The sequence below is a fragment of the Tinamus guttatus genome, unplaced genomic scaffold (assembly GCF_059628265.1).
Source record: "Tinamus guttatus ecotype Peru unplaced genomic scaffold, ASM5962826v1 Tinamus_guttatus_pri_ptg000308l, whole genome shotgun sequence".
NCBI lineage: Eukaryota > Metazoa > Chordata > Aves > Tinamiformes > Tinamidae > Tinamus > Tinamus guttatus.
The window spans coordinates 4,072,505-4,090,522 of NW_028288842.1; the positions used below are offsets into that span (position 1 = coordinate 4,072,505).

Genomic DNA, 18,018 nt, shown 5'->3' on the forward strand with positions numbered 1-18,018 from the left:
AGTATTCATGCTGCAGAGGTATCCTATAGCCTATTTAAGGATTCCTATAATGATTTAGGATGCTAGCAAGGACAAGAGGAAAAAGGTTTTATCATTTTTCTTTTTCTTTCCCTCCGTCAGGATTTTGAAAGAAGAGAAAAAATGTGGAGAAATATAATATCAGAAAGGTATGTGGAGTCCTGGAAGACGTGGTTAATAAGAACTGCAAAGCCAGAAAATGAGCCATGGACAACTGGTAAAAGAGAGGTGGGGGGGATGATAAAAGATTTGCTTCAGAAAGACAGCTAAAGAAAGAGTGCATACTATAGGATTCAGCTTCCACAGCTTCAGCAGGCATATTTATTTTTAAAAAGAGAATGATAAATGCACACATAAGTGCAAGCATAACAGGGTGAAGGCAGGTCACAGTATGTCATCTCCCTCAGGATAAGGATATGTCAGGCACACCAGACACACAGAAAATTATGTGCTTCAACAGAAAAAACAGATCCAGCATAGTATATTGTTATTTTGAATCTCAGGTTTTATATCAGATCATAGAGATGTTATACATCTCTTTCAAACACTCACATTTCTGTCCATCCTCTGTTGTGGCTTTATGGTTCAATGAGCCAACTAATTGTAATGGCTAAAATGCACATTACTGATTATATCCTAAACTACTAGAGCATTCTAGACCACAATCTAGATTCTCAGATGGTGTAAATTGGCAAGTTGCTATTACAGAAAATGAAAATGTTCCATTTTATACAAGGTGAGGAACTGGCTCGAGTACTTCAAAATGAAGTAAAGTCTTTTTCATGGGTAGATGACAGAGATGTGTTGACACTTCAAAAGTAAATCGGGTAAAACATGAATCAGATAGAACACAGATTCTGCCAGTAAAAAGTCCTCATTAGCTAGACAGAGTAGGCATCTTCCTTTCAAAAGTGATTTTTTATGGTCTGCTGGGTTCTCTTACGATATTAGAATCAAGTAAAGAGGATGTTTGAAAGTTTTCATGGTGCATAAATCTCTCTTACTAATCATGTACTGTTTGTCTGAGGGCATCCTCCTTGTACACATATACAAATACTACTACAGGAAATACTGACTGCTAAGGAATCAGAAGTTGCACAATTCATTGAAAACACACCTGTCTCTTTCTTGGATCTCTGTATCTCTGGAGGGAGCAAAGAGCAAATTCAAAGACCACTGAATTAATACGATGTCTCACAGCTGCTTTTGGTCAGTTGAATCAAAAGCTATAGGACAAAAGCTTTCTACAGGACAAAAGGTTTAATTCCCTAAGCTATTAATGCTTTCTCTTTCTTCAGTTCCTTACATGAAGTGTTTCTAATCCATGTTGCATCAGTGTGAGTAAATACACAAAGTGCAAAGACATGGGCAACTAGGATGAAGAACTTTAAATGCTATTAAGATCAAAAAATGTAAATACCTCTCTGTCCTGTCCAGAGTCGCTGGGCCATACGGGTCCTATGTTTAATCTTCCTGAGGTGTTGGTTAAACAAGCTTCACCATTTCCACTTTCATCTCTCAGTCCTTGTCCAAATGGATAGTTGCCTAAAAAGACAGGATATTGAGCATCTACATTGTCAAAGCCTATCTGAAAATGCAGATTTTTGTTGCCTCTCTCCACATTAGAATCAAATACATTTGCAGCTGGAAAGACACTATTTCTTCTGTAGATTTCTCTTTCTTCACTATACGGGTAGGAATCCACCATAGAGAAATTTCTGTCATTGGGCAGGAAAGAAGGTCTAAAGCCAATCACTGGTGATGCTGTGTCTTGCTGCCAATGAGACGAAGGATATCCAGCATGAAGTGGAGGTTGCTCTGTCACATTCAAACCAAAGATGTCCGCCACGAAAAAATTTTCTTCAGGATAATGCAAATGTGATGAGCCATAAAAATATATTTCATTGCTAACTTCATCAGCTATTTGATCAAATCCTAGTCTGACCTGTCCAGCAGAACCAGAATGGAACGGTGAATAAGAAGTTTGGTTGTTAGCATGTCCATCATGAAATCCATGCTGCGAGAAGGGCGCTCTCCCCAAATATGCCATGGCTGATTCTCTTCTTCAGTCTCGTTTGTCCTCAGGGGAGTTCTGCAGTGGTTCCAGGATCAAGTGGGTAATGCTTCAGAACTGGAGCTACATACTCACACTGAAACAAAGAGGAGAATAACAGTTAAACCAATAAATATCTAGAAAGTTTTCAATTCTTCACTTCAGAGCTTTCTCCACAGGGTGTAAAGATTTTCTTTATCTGAAGAATAAACATTTTTTCACCCAATCCTTATTTTCAGCCTTAAAATTACCTCACCCCCATCCTGCTTTCTAAATAATATTGACAGGGTGCTTGGAACAGTTGAACAAAAATACTAACCCTCATGATCATTAAAGAAACAATTTCTTTATTATTTGCATTATGTTACACCGGTACAGCACACGCTCTAAGATTCTAAAAGAGACATGTAGCAAAGCTCCTTACTGAATGTCACCTTAGCTGAAGTTTTATTCATGTCCCCTTGTCTTTTCTGTGCCTGTAAAACCTTCCTCATATTTTGTCTTTTCTGTGCCTGTAAAAACTTCCTCATATTCTTTTTATCCTAGTGCAGTCAGGTGAAGAAAGAGATTAAGAAGGTAAAAGAACCGGGATGCAACAGAGGAGACTTGCCTCTCCACTTAGTATTCAAAGAAAGCCCAGGAACCTTGCACATGGCATACAAATCAAAACAAAAAATAAGCCAATTTCTGCATTTTTTTCTTTTTATAAAACCAATATTTCTTCAAAGCCTGAAGTTATCTCTCTGTTATTAAATTAACAGAACAAGGTACGAACTCCTGCAGTGATTTAGCATCATTCATGCTGCTATAAGCATGCTCCCTCATATGATTTTGGCATTTGCCAGGTCGTGCTCTCCTGGGCATGATTCAGATGGACAGCACGTACTGGACACTACTCCCAGTAGGCATGAGGCTACCTTTTCGAGGAAGAGAGTTGAGCTCTATGGACATGATCAATTCAGTGTTGCTTCCCCCAAGGCCCTGACCTCTTAAATTTACTAGCACAGATGTAACCTAAAAACAGAAAAGGCACCAAACAACAATACCACACAACATACACAACTATGCTGAGGACTTTACCACATGAAAGTAACATCTGATTTAATAATTTAGTAAAAAAATGCATACCCTAGCACAGAAACAGAATACTACTGAGATGAAAAGTGCTCTCAGATATTACAGTTACAGATATCACAAATAGCTTTTCCAATATGTCCTCATATATGTTAGCTTAGATAATAGAGCCTTACAATGAAAATCTATATTACAGCAGAAGGTATTCACCACAGCTTTATGTACTTTTGTTTTATTTGAAATCAAACTTCAGGTGACATAGGCTCCTGGCAGTCAGGAAAGAGAAATGAAATGTTAAATAGGCTGAAGTTAACTCTCCAAGTTATTCCCATCTGTTCTTTCAAGAACTCTACTCTGATTTCACACGATGCAGGCTTCAGTTTGCTTTGGCTGTGTTGAAAAAAGTATTTGTGAAATTACACTAAGCCAGATAACCAAAATGACACACAGCACTCAGGCCGAGGCCCTACCCATTGGACTTCTCCTACAAATTACAAGCCAATTCCTACACATTTCTCTCAGAGCGAATCCTGCATTTCACCCATTTTTTGGACCAAGATGACACCCTTTCTTTTGCAGAAAAAAAGATAATAAACATTGAATTAACTTCTTTTTTAAACTAAATTGGCCTAATCTACAACTTCCTCTACTCCCCATTTCTGAAGCAGATGTATAAGAGAAAGAAAAGGAAAAAGAATATTTCCATTATCCTAAAAGAGAATTTTTTACTTTATTTTTTTCTCCTTGAAAATTGGAATGTTTCAGGAAAAATAAAAGAGAAAAGAATGATCTCTCCCTCCAGCCTCACCTTCCTTAAAAAGCAGTGGCTGCACAGAAAACAAAACAGAGGATACAGAAAACACAATACTTCGAATACACTTCCAACTGTTTCTAAAATATGTTCTTTACAGTTTAAACGAGTTCTGTAATACTATAATGATATTAAAAAGACCTGATGGCTAGTCCTGCTTATTACACGACTAAGGCTTTTATGCATAACATCACATGTGACAAATGTTCACACACACACACACACATTGCCTCTATATATCTATATACGAATGTTTATCTATCTATCTCCTGCACTCTCCATACTTTTCAGAACTTTTGCTTTTCTAGATTTTTTTTAAGGTCAGGTACAGTGCCAAAGGCTGGAAAGAGTGTGGTCTGTGTATTCCACTCTCCTGTTTTTTTCAGTGAAAGAGAGGTCCCCATGATATGACCACGTAACACAGCAGGCTCGCTCTCTGAGTCCAGACCACTGTAAAGGGAGGTCCAGTTAAACAGCAGAGACAACGTATAGCATTGCTTGTAGTACAAAGTCTCTATTATATAGGTATATATCTAAAATTAACCACTTGGACTCAGCACATCATGTTTAAAATTCCTCTGTTGCAAGACTCACTTGTTATGCTGTTAGTAAGATTAGGCTCTGTATTTGGGCCAACTCCCCATCTTTCCTGAAACACCGCCTAAACTTCAAGAAAGGATTTGGCTCTTTGCCAGCCACTATTGTTGCATTTGATTGACTTAAAGGGCATTGACAACCTCTAAGATTTTAAATCGATGAATAAGGCCAAAATTTTAATAAAAAATATTTTAAACCCCATTTTTTTAAAAAAAAGCTTCAAGGTCCATTTTCTCTGCCTCATGGTTTGTGAACTCAAACTTTGGAGTTCTTTTCTTTTTTTCCTCTTTTTTCTTTTTTTTCCCCTTCCCCTGTAACTATGAAGATTTCCTTTTTCTTTTAAATACAACTGCTGTTTTCCCATAATCTTATAATTCTGGCATCTGGGACTTTAAGAGACAATCCCATCACACTGTAAAACTTTTCATACAAACCAAATAACTTGACAGCCTTGCACAATGGTCCCAACACAAGAGCTGATGTCCAAGTATACAGAAACACTTCTTCCTCCAGCACACACAGGCATTCTAATAGTGAAGCTCTGTGCACTGTGGGCTCTGTCTTCTCATTTTACTGGAACCCAGAAATACACTACCGGACCATTTGCTAACCGGTAAGAATACCTGTCGCAACCTCTTACCTGAAACACATAATTTGTTGGAAGAACATACAGTCGCCTATTTCTTCCTGCTCACAGTCATGCTCGATGACCTACGTGCTTTCAATATCAAGTGGGCGTAACCTGTTCATCAGAAGCCTTCCTTCCTGTTCGACCGGTTTGCTAAGTAATGATTCTTTCCCACATCTTCCTTCAGGGAAATTTCAAGCATAGGTAACAATAAAAAGGTAACACCTTACTGGTTGCCCTCCTCATTACTAGGGATCCCTACTTTTTTTTCCTTAACATGGTGGTAGATGATCTCACACTTACAGGACAAGTACCAAGCATGCTTACAATAACAAGACAATTTCTCCAAGGAGAAGAAAGATTTGGCTCTTAGGAAGACTTCTGCATTACAGAAGGGTCCTGAAATATTTCTCTTCTCCATCTTCAAACAGCTTCCAGCTAGGTGCCCCTGAGGGTCAGGCTTCTTAGTTCTGCTCATGGCAGAGAGGCCCTGCAGCTTTGGCTCTTCATTATGCAGACCTGGGTCAGTCTAATGGGGAAAGCAACCTTCCTGAGGCTGGAATGTTTCCCAAACACTGAGGAAACCTTTGCCCCTCTGTGGAGGGCCTGCTGGAGAGTCACAGACATACTCCTCGAACACGAGCAGTCCAGGACTCCCCATAAAAGGGAGCAGCGGGAGCTGCTCCAGGCACAATGCTGAGGGAGCTCCCTCAGGGACCATCTGCCTCCACACTTAATACCATTCCTTAAAAAGGTATAGGCTGCCTGACTGAAGTGGCTATTCACAATCCGCACAAAATCCCAATCCGAATCTGCTCCGAAGTTGTCACAGGCATGAAAATATCCTCCCAGAGGGCGAGGGAGCTGGGATAAACAAAACAGTATTTCAGCTATAAAAGCCAGGCTGCAATACTGAACAGATTAGGATAAATCATTTAAAGTTAATAATTAATTGCAGATATCTTACATCTGATAACAAACAAAGCGAAAGAAGAATTTGATAAAGCATTATGGGGAAAATTCTGCCCTTCAAAGTACTGCAAATGCTGACAAGGATGTCATGGTTATTTAAAAGCATTTAGCCAAGAACAAAACGTACTTCAGTTGTTGAAAGGTGACATGTTTTTCCTCATACATTCTCAACCCCCTAAAAAGTCAACGGGCTCAACAAACTACTTGGTGGCATTTATACTGCACTGTAGTCATTACCAGTGATTATTGTGAAGCCATACTGAAGGAGAGGAACACACCAATTTGGGGAGTTGCCATTTAAGAATTTATGGCAGCACGACTGTGTGTTGTTGTTTCATCTCACAGTAATTGTATATTATAAAATATGGACAGTGAAAACGGAGACAACATGCACAGAAAGAGTTTGTATTCCCAAGCAAACATGGAAAGCTATTCACCTAATGGGAACCAACATGGGACACGTCTGCCTGTCTCTCCACAGTGATTTCCAGAAAGTTAGGATTTTTTTTTTTCTTGGAAAACTCTGTTTTTTTTCAGTATTTTAATTAGGCTTGAAGATGATCATTACTTTTCTGCTTTCTGTTTCTCATTAAAGAGCAGACAGGAGACTGCTGAGTCACTTTCTTCGCTAAACCCCTCCTAGAACTACCAAGAACCGTGCCCTCTTCTTTCTCCTGGCACCTGGAGCATCATGTCTAGAGACAAAGCTTTAAACTGGAGCCTCCCTACCGGCATGCCTGACTCTCTTCCGTTAGATGCTCTCACTGCTCCACCAGCTGGTAGGAGTCTACATTTCACTAACATTGAAGACATATCATTTGATTAGCTGTGAATGCCTGTGTATGAGTTATCTCTGATAAAAAGCACAGCTGCAGGTAAAGAGCTGACTCTTATGCTGCAAAAGAAAATATAGCATGTTCAGCAAGCTCTTTGCTCTCAGTCTTGCTTCACACACATTTTAGAGCATCTGAACTGCACCCTCCATACAGCAGGGAAGTGGGTAAGGTTTTAAGTAGAGCAGGTTTGCAAAAGGATCCATGGGGCCAGAAATGGAACTTAACACAGAGCCAGCAAAGAAACTGCTCCATTTCATAACAAATCAGACAGTTCATGTTACTGTTCTCCAGTGCCACCTACTGTCATTTCTCCAACACTGGGAGGAAAGAAAGAAAAAAAAAAAATAGAGAGATCACCATGTCGGGCACAACAGCAATTACAGCAATTAAACTGTTGTGTTGTCTGGCTACAAGAAATGCCATCATATTCATCACCATCACTGTCAAATATGGCTTCTGTCAGGAGGTTACCCTTTATGAGAAAGATTCACGATGGCTGAGACCCTGCTTGTGCGGAATGCTCTATTATTTCACTTGGATCAGTGCTTTAAACTACTGCTGCACCAAGGCAACAATAAGGCATCAGCAAAAGTGCACCCCAAAGTGTTTTTTTTTTTCTATTTCACAACCCTCATAGAGCAGGAATTGTACTTTCTTACCTGTTTGGAGAACACCCAGAAGAGTAGATACTACTTGAAAGAACTAAAGACAATAGCAAGGAAAATAAAAGTGCCAAACACAATATGCTGGCTGAGTCAGTATGAAATGATTAATCTCTAAAAAAGACCTTTATTATAAGGAGAAAAAGGACTTTTAAAATTGTGAAAACAATCTTCACTCTCTATTAACAGAGAACAAATCAGGAAAAAGAAGGGATGGGTGGGTGGGGTGGAAGCATCAGTTTTCCTTGAGGGAGAAATAGAAAGCGTTTAATGTGGAAAACATTATCCCAGGCTCTGACACCTAAGCACAATATACAAGGTTACCAACACCCTCCTGAGGTTCAAAAATGCTGTTGCAAAAGACCTACCTCCACGGTCTGCCCACACAGGCTGGCCATGACTAAATGCAGACTATGGATTTTAACCTCCCCTTCTATTTGAACACCTTTTGTACTTTGATCCTGTAAAAGGAACAGCATGCTCTACCATACTGAATTGTTTTTGGAAGCAACAGTGACACCAGCTTCAAAAGATCAAATTGCTGAGAAAATTAAGTGCTGAAATGGAAAGCAGACTCATCACAGCCATTCTAAAATAGAGAGTTAAAGACAGACAGCAAGGCGGATCAAAACATATATGCATATAAACCTAATATGCATTAAGTGACCCAAGAAAGGCACTTAAGTGCTTCAGAAAAAGAGAAAGCAAGTCACTCCCAAAGCTGAGGAGTGCTTAAAACCAAAACCCTTGTTCAGATTGCTTTTGAAATTTCATTTTTTGTTCTTTTCTTCCATTTCTCTTACCTTCAGTGATTTTTCTACTGTGTTTTCATATGCTGTTCCTTCCACCTCCTCATTCTAGTGTGCCTGTAGAATGGCTTTCTGTGAAACTCAGCTTTGTCATTCCACCACACTCAGAAGTGTTTACTGACCTTCTGTGAAATTGTTCATATCATACACTGTACAAATATATATGCACAAAAAGAGTCTTGTGATAGTGGCACATCATTGTTAAGACAAGTTCCCTTAGCAACAACAGCAGGTTTTCCGATACGGAAAATTTAGTGAGCTGGTTCATCACCAGCTCACCATTCATGAGATCCCCTCCATCTGAAGCTCTCTGTGCATGGGTCCCTACAGCACCTCTGTGGCAGAGAGAGGACAGAGAACACCCTCAAAGTGCAGAGCTCTGCCACCCTGAACTTGAGTCTGGGTGACCGAGCCAAGGTGACTCTGCTATCCCAGCCTGATAGAATGGCCCCATGTTGCCCCAGGAAGCTGTTACTATCATGATTGCCTTGAAGAGGACTTAAGCTGGGCCTTAAAGCCAGTTGCTAAGCAGCTGTAAGAGGGAAGAAGCAGTGGTGACAGATGCATGTGTGTTCCCCTTTTTAGTTTTGCTGTGAACTGACCTTTGGTTCATGTGACATACCGGGTTAGAGGCTGCTGAAAAGTATCAAACAAGGTTGCTTATTATTCCAGTGAAGTAGGATTGAATCCTTTTCTCTGAATGATGACACGAATAGCTTCAGTGAAACCAGTGGAATTACACCAACGTAGATCTAGCCTAACATCTGAATTAGCTCTCCTGCCTTTATCAAAGAAAACACATTAGTAGTTGTTCAAGCATAAGAGCACAGGCAACCTAAGGTCAAAATAAAAGCTCGCTTACACACTTATTAACTTTGTCTCATTTGGCATTTCCCCTAAGCCGCTTTGCTTATATGTACCGTACTGCACATAGTGCAATACTAGAGCATCCTAAGTAACGTGGTATTTCTGAATTTTCCCAAATTCTTGCACCCAGCTTGCTTCTTGCATCTCACTATTTTAATTTCACCATATAATTGCTCACAGTACAAATGAAACTTCGAGTATAAAAATAAATAGCTTTTGCAAAAATTACTCAGTGGGTGTATATATAATTCCTAAACCAACTGAATAGCATTCCTTATATGCAACTAAGGAAATAAAGCATTTGCTGAGGTAGCTAATTTGAATGCATACTTAGGTTGCCTATGCACGCCAGCAAAGCATTCATTATTGTTTTCATTAAAACCTTACCTGCAGCATGAAAGCCAACAATAATTCACTTGAGTTTTCACATAAGTAATGCAAAGGTAGTGCTTATCTGCAACAGTACATATTTCTGAAAATTACTATGTGAAATTAAGATCACAGCAACCCACAACTGGATAGGTCCTGGAATCGGTGGCTGGCAAACAGGTATCTGCTGTGCCCAGAATGTCGTGCTTCATCTCTCACCCCAAAATACCTTCCCTAGCAATGGTACCCGCACAGACGAGTCCTATAAGAGCAGCTACTCACTGTTGCATCAGACCTGGACTGTTTAGGCGCACTTAAAGTGGCTAAAAGTGATCTACTCTCAACACAACAGTTCTGCAGCTCTATACATACATCCTACAAAATGACACCAGAAGTCCTGATGACATTGTAGCAACCATGGCTTTGATTTGTGTTCCAATTTGCATTATTTGGAGCAGGCCGGGCAACCATTACTCCGCTTCTGCCCCTGCGGCCTTCCCTCCTTGCTGCCTTCCTCTAGTGCAGTAACAAAATGGTGCTGAGCAGGGTGTCTGAAGTCAGCAGCAGGATGCTTCACATGAGAAGCATCAGAGGGGATGAATCACAGGGCAGCTTGTGAGGCCTAGACAGGAAAGGGAAAACAGAGAAAATTGTGATGCAGCAGGGATATCCCAGGGGAAATTGAGAAGAAGGATTCAGTTTGCGGAATTGAGAGAAGGAATCTACAGTATTACTCTGCACAGTCATCTCTGTGGTTTGCTGATGCCTTCCAGGGACAAGTCCCCAGCTCACAGTGAGATTAGATCATGTGGGAAGCAATGGGTTGTTAAAGGAGAAGAGACAAAAGCAGCAAAGTTCTTCCCACTCAAAAGCCCTGGAAACTCCTTATCCAAAAGATTCAATAGTCTTTCCTCAGACAGTGATTTCCTGATACTTCCTGATACTTTCTTGGGAAGATAACTACTATGAAAGAAACATCCATCCATCACTATGGCCCATGAACAGCTAAAACCACCATGTGCTCATGGCATGAATGCAGGCCAAGATAGAGACAGGTTCCACCACAGTTGCTGGAGAAGATGAAGAGGGGAAAGTTTTTAGGCTAGGGATTTTCCCTACACTTGGCACTGATCTCCTGTCACCCCTGCACCACTAGACTATATCTAGCTTATTTTGCTCTCATTTTAAGTTCATTTGCAAAATAACAACTTGTGTTTAATAGAAATTTTAGATTGTTTCCTGTGTCCCTTTGTGAAAGTAGCACGACTATCTCCTCTCTTTCCCAAGCAAGTACAAAACTTACCAGATCAATATGATCCCAAGTCTGGAAACAGCAGATTGCTCCATCCAGTGTTGGTGGCATCACGGCTGCAAAGCTCTGAGGCTGAGACACCCAATTGGAAACGTACAGTGTTCAGGTTGAACCTGAGCTTGAGATTAGCCTAAAAGCAAAGGAATACAGAATTCACTGTAATTTTGGTTCCATGATTTTTACTTGTTTGTTTATTTTGGAGGAGAAGGAGAGAAAGTTTTAGAATACTCAGAATGGCAAACAGCCCAATCTGATGCCATAGCTGGAAAGACTTAAGTAAATTAATTAATTAACTAAATCAAGAGAATTTGAACATAACTGATGTACAGGTGCAGAGGTGTTGTCTTGCAAGGTTGCCTATTGTCCTCCAGGATATGATCTAAAATAAAATATCACACTGTAACATACTAACGTGCCCTTCCTTTGAGGCCTAGTGTCATAACATATTATAACCAATTGCAATTTGCAAGAGAAAGCAAGGGCATGGCCAAACCCTTTGGTAACATGAGCTACAAAATGGAGTTGTTCCCTGCCAATGATACCAAGAATATGTATTGTCCAAATATTGTATCCTTCGTGACTATAAAAGTTAATGTTACTGGGACAGTAAATAATTATACAGACAGAAGAGCTCTGTGCTGGAATTTGAGAATACCGCATGGTTTTATCTTTGGAGTAAAATAAGCTTCATTCACAAAACTCCTTGAGCATTTGCACCTATTTATGACTGCCTCACAGACTCAGAGAGCGGTTGATGTTGGAAGGGACCGCTAGAGATCATCTAGTCCAACCCGCCCTGCTCCAGCAGGGTCACCTAGAGCACGTGGCACAGGGTGGCATCCAGGTGGGTTTGGAAGATCTCCAGAGAAGGAGACTCCACAGCCTCTCTGGGCAGCCTGTGCCAGGGCTCTGTGACCCTCACAGTAAAGAAGTTCTTTCTCACATGGAACTTCCTGTGGAAGTTGGAACTTTCGGTGTTTTAATTTATACCCATTACCCCTTGTTCTGTCGCTGGCCACCACCGAGAAGATTCGGCCCCATCCTCTTTACATTCTCCCCTCAGGTATTTGTACATATTGATCAGATCCCCTCTCAACCTTCTCTTCTCCAGGCTAAACAGGCCCAGCTCGCTTAGTCTTTCCTCCTAAGATAGATGTTAGAGTCCCTTAATCATCTTTGTCGCTCTGCGCTGGACCCTGTCTAGAAGCTCCACATCCCTCTTGCACTGGGGAGCCCAGCACTGCACACAATACTCCAGGTGTGGCCTCACCAGAGCTGAGAGAAGGCACCTTACAATGCAGATCAGGACTCCATTTAGTTTAAGAACCACTTATTTTATGGTTTTGAATGACAGCAAGGTATTATCTAGATTGTTTGGGATTTGGGTTTTGTTTTTTTACATTTTGGCCCTTCCAATTTAGCAGAGATCATGTTAATGATGGTACAACTGCACTTGTTATCTTGGTGTAAGGGAACATATTAACAGAGGCCTGTTTAATTCCAGGTGAGTGAGGTCTATATTACAGCTGCAAGTAAGGGATAAATCCAGATGGCTTACATAGAGGCTGAAGCCCACTTATAATATATTGTCCATGTTCTTTACCACTGCAAGTTAGAAATTGGTTCATTTAGTTGATCTACTTTTATATTCTTGATTCAAGTAGTGCTATGCAAACTTCATGCTTGCTATCAGGTTATAAAGAAGCCTATTTTAACTAGGATATGCTTTTCTTAGATGTAAATGCACATGCAAAATAGAAAGAGCTTTGATATTGAGATTTCTTCCCCCTGAGGTTCAAGTATTTTATCATTTTAATAATTTTCCATTTTCCTATTGCTCTCACTTCTGAAAGACCTTTTGTTATTATCTCCAAGTATTACGATTCCTTCCAAATTCCTCTGGAGGGCACTATTACCATAACTATACAATTATCTACAGATGGATGTAATAGAGATAAACACTAAATAGGCTTTTTGGCAGAAGGCACAGTGTCTTTTAACCAAGACAGCTTCTTTATTGCTGCTTGCATTTTTACTCTGCTTTAGTGGTTAAGAGGAATCCTAGCTGTGATGAGAAACAGAAGTTAGAAATTATCATTGAAGAGGCTTGTCTCAGAATTTTTTTTCCTCCCTTCAGTTAACATCTTTCTTAGCATGTACTAGAATTCAATACATTCCTCAAAGACTTTTTATAAAAATTATACTCCCAGGGCACAGCCTCAATTACCAGACTTTGGGTGGATAGAGACAGAAGAACCTGGGCTCTTTCAGACAGACTATTCCTCTTCTCTGTCCTCACTCCTCTACCCTGAAGCTGGACCAGCACCTGCAAGACCTTTTCCATGCTCCTCACAGAGTTATAAGCTTGTCCGGCATGGTAGCATTAAAGAGAGGGAAGGATATTTCAGAGAGGAAACATAGCAAGCAAGGTTTCTTACTAGCTGTGTAGTTTTAAGAACCAAAAAGGAAATCAGAAATAAATCTCACTATTCAATGGAAAAGCCCTGTCAGGAAACAGGATAAACTCTTGAAAGTTTGGAGAGGTGAACTTTAAAGTGCATATGCATGTCAAATCCTTTCGCCCTCTTGTGATCATGCATAATATTACACCATGGTGTCAGGGTTGATAGCCACCCTCTGAGAGTTCCGATTTTGAGTTTCTTTTCCCTTTGCATCTCCTGAGAAACATCATAATTAAGAACAAAAATTATTTTCTGTGCCTTAGCTCCTTCCTTTGTCTTTTCCTTCTATGATTGGCATTTTTTCCCAATTACATTAAAATTGCTTCACTAGCTACAATATTTGCCTGTGAGTTCTTATAGGAAGTAGCATAGTAAGGTTATAATGTTGACAGGGTCTTGAGATCATATATCATACAGAAGAAAATTGCATTGATATAATGGGTTTTAAATTAGGTCATCAAGCAAAGAAAGTAAGTAAGAGGGAAGGAAATATTTCATTTATGTCAAGAATTACATATAACATAAACTGATTATATTCCTAAAGAAGAATCAGCACGTACAACTGGAATAAAAACTGCTAGAATAGAAACTAACAGAGGTTTTGAATTAACTTAGTTCAAACTTAACTTGGGATTTGCCCTGTTATTTCCAAGAGTGAAAAAAACCCTCCTTGCTCCTTTTCATTGATTCCTTACCCATTTTGACTTTTCTGCTCCTAATCATCACCTAATTCAAAGTCAGTCTCCACACGTGTGCTGTGTTTCCCACTCTCCCCTTGCTCCTGACACCTGCATTGCCACACTGCACATACTGAATCCTCCTCCCAGTCGCTAGTCTTCGATAGCTTCATTTGAAGCATTCTGTTTCAGAGGAGAAGAATTTTAAAAACGTGAAGAGGAATGACATGAACTTTTCAAATAGATGTAAGAGGGAACAAGAAATGATAGGTCAGATTTTGGGCACACCAACCTTGACACTGTCCTTTTAAAGCGCTCCCCAGGCAGCTTTAACTTTCGCAACCAGCACTCAGGCAGCCGCTCACCCCAGGGCCCAGGCAGCTTGGCAGGATGACAGAGGTCAGCATTTCACACGAATGAACAATTTCTCCAATATACAAGGCAGGCATTTAGCTCGCTCTCTTTTCACCTGTCCTTTAAAGTTTAAACCCAGACTATCACAGGTACTGTGCGCAAGGCAATGGAAAACCCTCTTTCTATTAACCCTTTGAACCTTTATGATGGGAAGTGATATTCTGACAATTTTAAGCTGAGGGACAGAAGTCACACAAGGGCTCTCGTTTTTCTCCCCAACCTTCCACACCAGCTTCTTTTTCTTACATACTTTCCTTCTCAAACAAGCCCCTATCACCTCTCTAACTCAATTACAGAGCATAAAAAATCTTGCTGTTCTTGCACAGCGCTCCAAGTGTGAGCGTGACGGGGGCAGTATTTTGACCAACTCTCCATTTTAGATTAATATATTCCTTTATACTTTGGATGCATTTGGGCTAGAGTAGTATGTATTTCACTTTGATGCAAAATATTTTGCCGTGGGGGAGGGGTTCTCCAACAATAAAGTGTTTCACCAAAACATGCACAACTTGCACAGCAAGGCCCAAGAAAACAGACTGCAGGAAAACAAAGCCTTTTCAGTTAGTCCTTATCAAAGAAGAAGGCTGTGCGCATGTATTTCAGTAAGCTCAGAGGGGTTAGGCTCCAATGATCACAAATGATCCCACTCATAGAAACTCAGTTACCCACCCATGAGGACAATTCTGAGAAGACATCAGTGTGGCTTTGGCTCAAGCTCACTGCTGTTGTGCTGCCCAGCTCCCTTGGGAAGCACACAGCACATACAGCAAGTTAAAAGGAATAAGGGAAGGCCATCCGGATGCCGAGAAGTCTATGCAGAGTCTACAGACAGTGGAGGAAACCTGTCTTGCACTGCAGTTTATTGATCAAAACTTTTATTTTTTCTTTTACTGCTCTTTAATTCTTTTGATACTTCCTGCTCCAATGGAACAGTTAAAATGCAGCTGTAACTTCTCTCAGGCTCATATTGTTGAACTCTTCTGTTGTACCACTGAAATATTTGGACAAGACAAGAGAAAAATCCTTCTGCAGCTAAATATCCTACTGAAAGAGAACCTTACTCAAAATAAGGCTCCCTTTTAGATAAACGTTTTTGCTTTTTTCTCTGAGTGATACTTTTTTTTTTTTTTAGACATCTTACAGAAAGATAGGTGGGCTTTAAGGGCCCTTGTTCCTACATCTACAAGAAGGCAAAAGTTTGAGAGCCATCCAGGTCTCCGTGGGCTGAATTTCCAGTAGAAATCTCTAGAGCTTGCCCTGAAGAGTATGTTGCTTCAGTGAATTCAATTTTCCAAGGCATTGAGAACTGAGAAAGTAGAATAGATGACAAGTGCTCTACATGAATTCTAGCCCCATTGGAGGTTAACGGGGCTTTTTGCTACAGACTTCAGGTCTTCACCCCACCTTAGACAGCAAAGCAGAAAACTCTTATACAAGATTTAGACGTTTATTGTATAAGGCTGAGTTTGGCAGTAAATTGTGAATAATGATACTGACCTTGCTTGTAAAGCTCTTTGTAAGCTGTGAAAGAAAAGCACCCTATAAGAGTATTAGGAATACTCCACTGCAAGATTGAAAGAATCAAGACTATTTTTAAAATTTGCTATTTTCAGAGCATTACATCTTTGAAAGGGCTAGTCCTAAAGCAATGCTATTTTTGCTATTCAAATATATTCAGGAGAGGAAAAAAATAAGCCTTCTGAACAAACAAAAAAAGTTGGAAGGCAATTGAATTATGAAAGAAAGTCCTAATCCTTGACAATTGCATTTTTTCACATCCTAAACATGGTGTTTTCCTCAGCAGAGGTGCAGCATGAGAGCAGAAGGAAAAAAACGCTATATAATGTGAAAGAACCAAAAAACTTCCACAGACAAATGAGGAAAAAGCCGCTGGAACTGGAGACTCAGGATATAAATATATGATTTTTTTTCTCTTCACTCTGCAATGGGTCATTTGCATGTTTTTAAGTAAGTCAAATCCCATATCTGCATCTCCTTTTGGCTTGCCTGCCTCTCACTTTATAGCTGGGGAGGATTCTGAATAAAGTTTCATCTCTAAAAGTTCCTGAAAACCTCTGTCTAGATCTTTGAGGGATAATTCTTACTGTGTGTTTTTTTCTCTTTTTTACACAGGCTTTTAAGGAAGCCCCCACACCATGATGGACTCAAGCCTCAAGCTTCACTGATTTTTAGTTTACACAAGCAGACACAAACTCTAACACTGATGTGACTTGAGGTCATCTACAGATTACCTGAGAGCACATTTAGTAAATTAAGTAGGAATTATCTGATAAAACTCATTTTGGCAACAAGAAAAATCTTCTCAAATAGAACTTTTTTTTGCTCTCCTGTCTTAAGCTCAGAAAGTAAAATAAGGAAGAGCATAGAGGAAATCTGTCCTTAATTCCAACTCAGTTGGACTCACAATTTCAGTGGTCTGAATATTTTACATTGATCTCACTGCTACTAAAACACACTGAGATACAATGTTGTCTTAATACTAGCAGATATAAGGAAGAGAGGAAGAAAGAAAAATGGCAGAAAAAAAAAGACCACAAGCAATACAGAATGGCAGTGGATCAAAAAATCAGGAATAAAGGAAAGAACAGCAAATAAGGAGGGGAGAAAAAGAGACAAAGTCATCAGAGACGGCAGCAGAGGGATGGAAAAAGAAATAAGCAGAAAAAGGAGGGAATTATCTAAAGCAGAAAGGCAGTGGAGGCAAAAGAAATATTTAAATAGAGCAGAGAGATGTCACAGAAATAAAAACAAAGTTGTAGAGAAAAAACAAATAAATTACAGAAATGGGATATGGAAAGCAAACGAGATGAAGCAGTGACAGAATATTAAGAGATCACTTCACCCCTAGGGACCCTTCTGCTTCCAGTTAGGAGGTGATCTGGGACCTACATTTAGTGGATCAATATCCCAAGGAATTATTAATAAAATAATAATAATAAAAAAAACTGTAGACTACCAGGGGCTCTGAATAACATTGTTGCAAGGTGCCTTTCAATGCCTTTAGGCATTCTCCAGGCTAGTTGAATTTCTCTCTTCTGTCTTATTTTTCCACATTTATGTCAACCTTACTTTTCTTCTGTAGCTGCCTCTATATATTTATTTATTTTTATTTGCCTGCTATTTTTCACCTTGGTTATTTGCTAGATTTTGTTATCTTGTAAATTTATATTTATTTTTTAAGTTTGCTATTCTCTAACAAACAAAAAGCCATGTCAGATTATTTCAGAAAAAATCTTTCGAACAATTTCACATGAAGAAAGCATTTTCTGCCCAAGTTCACTATCAGCCCTGGTCACTCAACTGAGGGTTAACGAGAAAATTCAAACAAGTGAAAAATTACAAACACGATCCGTAAAATATTCTGACAGCTGGACACTACATAGGCCCCACTACTGAAAATCTAAGAGGAGGGTCCAACTGCCCAACAAGAGCTGCT

The 18,018-nt window shown here is 39.8% G+C and overlaps 1 protein-coding gene across 1 annotated transcript in view; it reads right to left on the bottom strand.

The window, feature by feature from the left end:
• The window catches only part of PIK3C2G (phosphatidylinositol-4-phosphate 3-kinase catalytic subunit type 2 gamma), a 193,675-nt gene extending 191,607 nt beyond the window's left edge, over positions 1-2,068 (bottom strand). Inside the window, exon 1 of the mRNA XM_088528461.1 lies at positions 1,439-2,068. Coding sequence (XP_088384587.1) covers positions 1,439-2,068 — 630 coding nt within the window. The remainder of the gene's footprint in view (positions 1-1,438) is intronic.
• Positions 2,069-18,018: the final 15,950 nt, after the last annotated feature.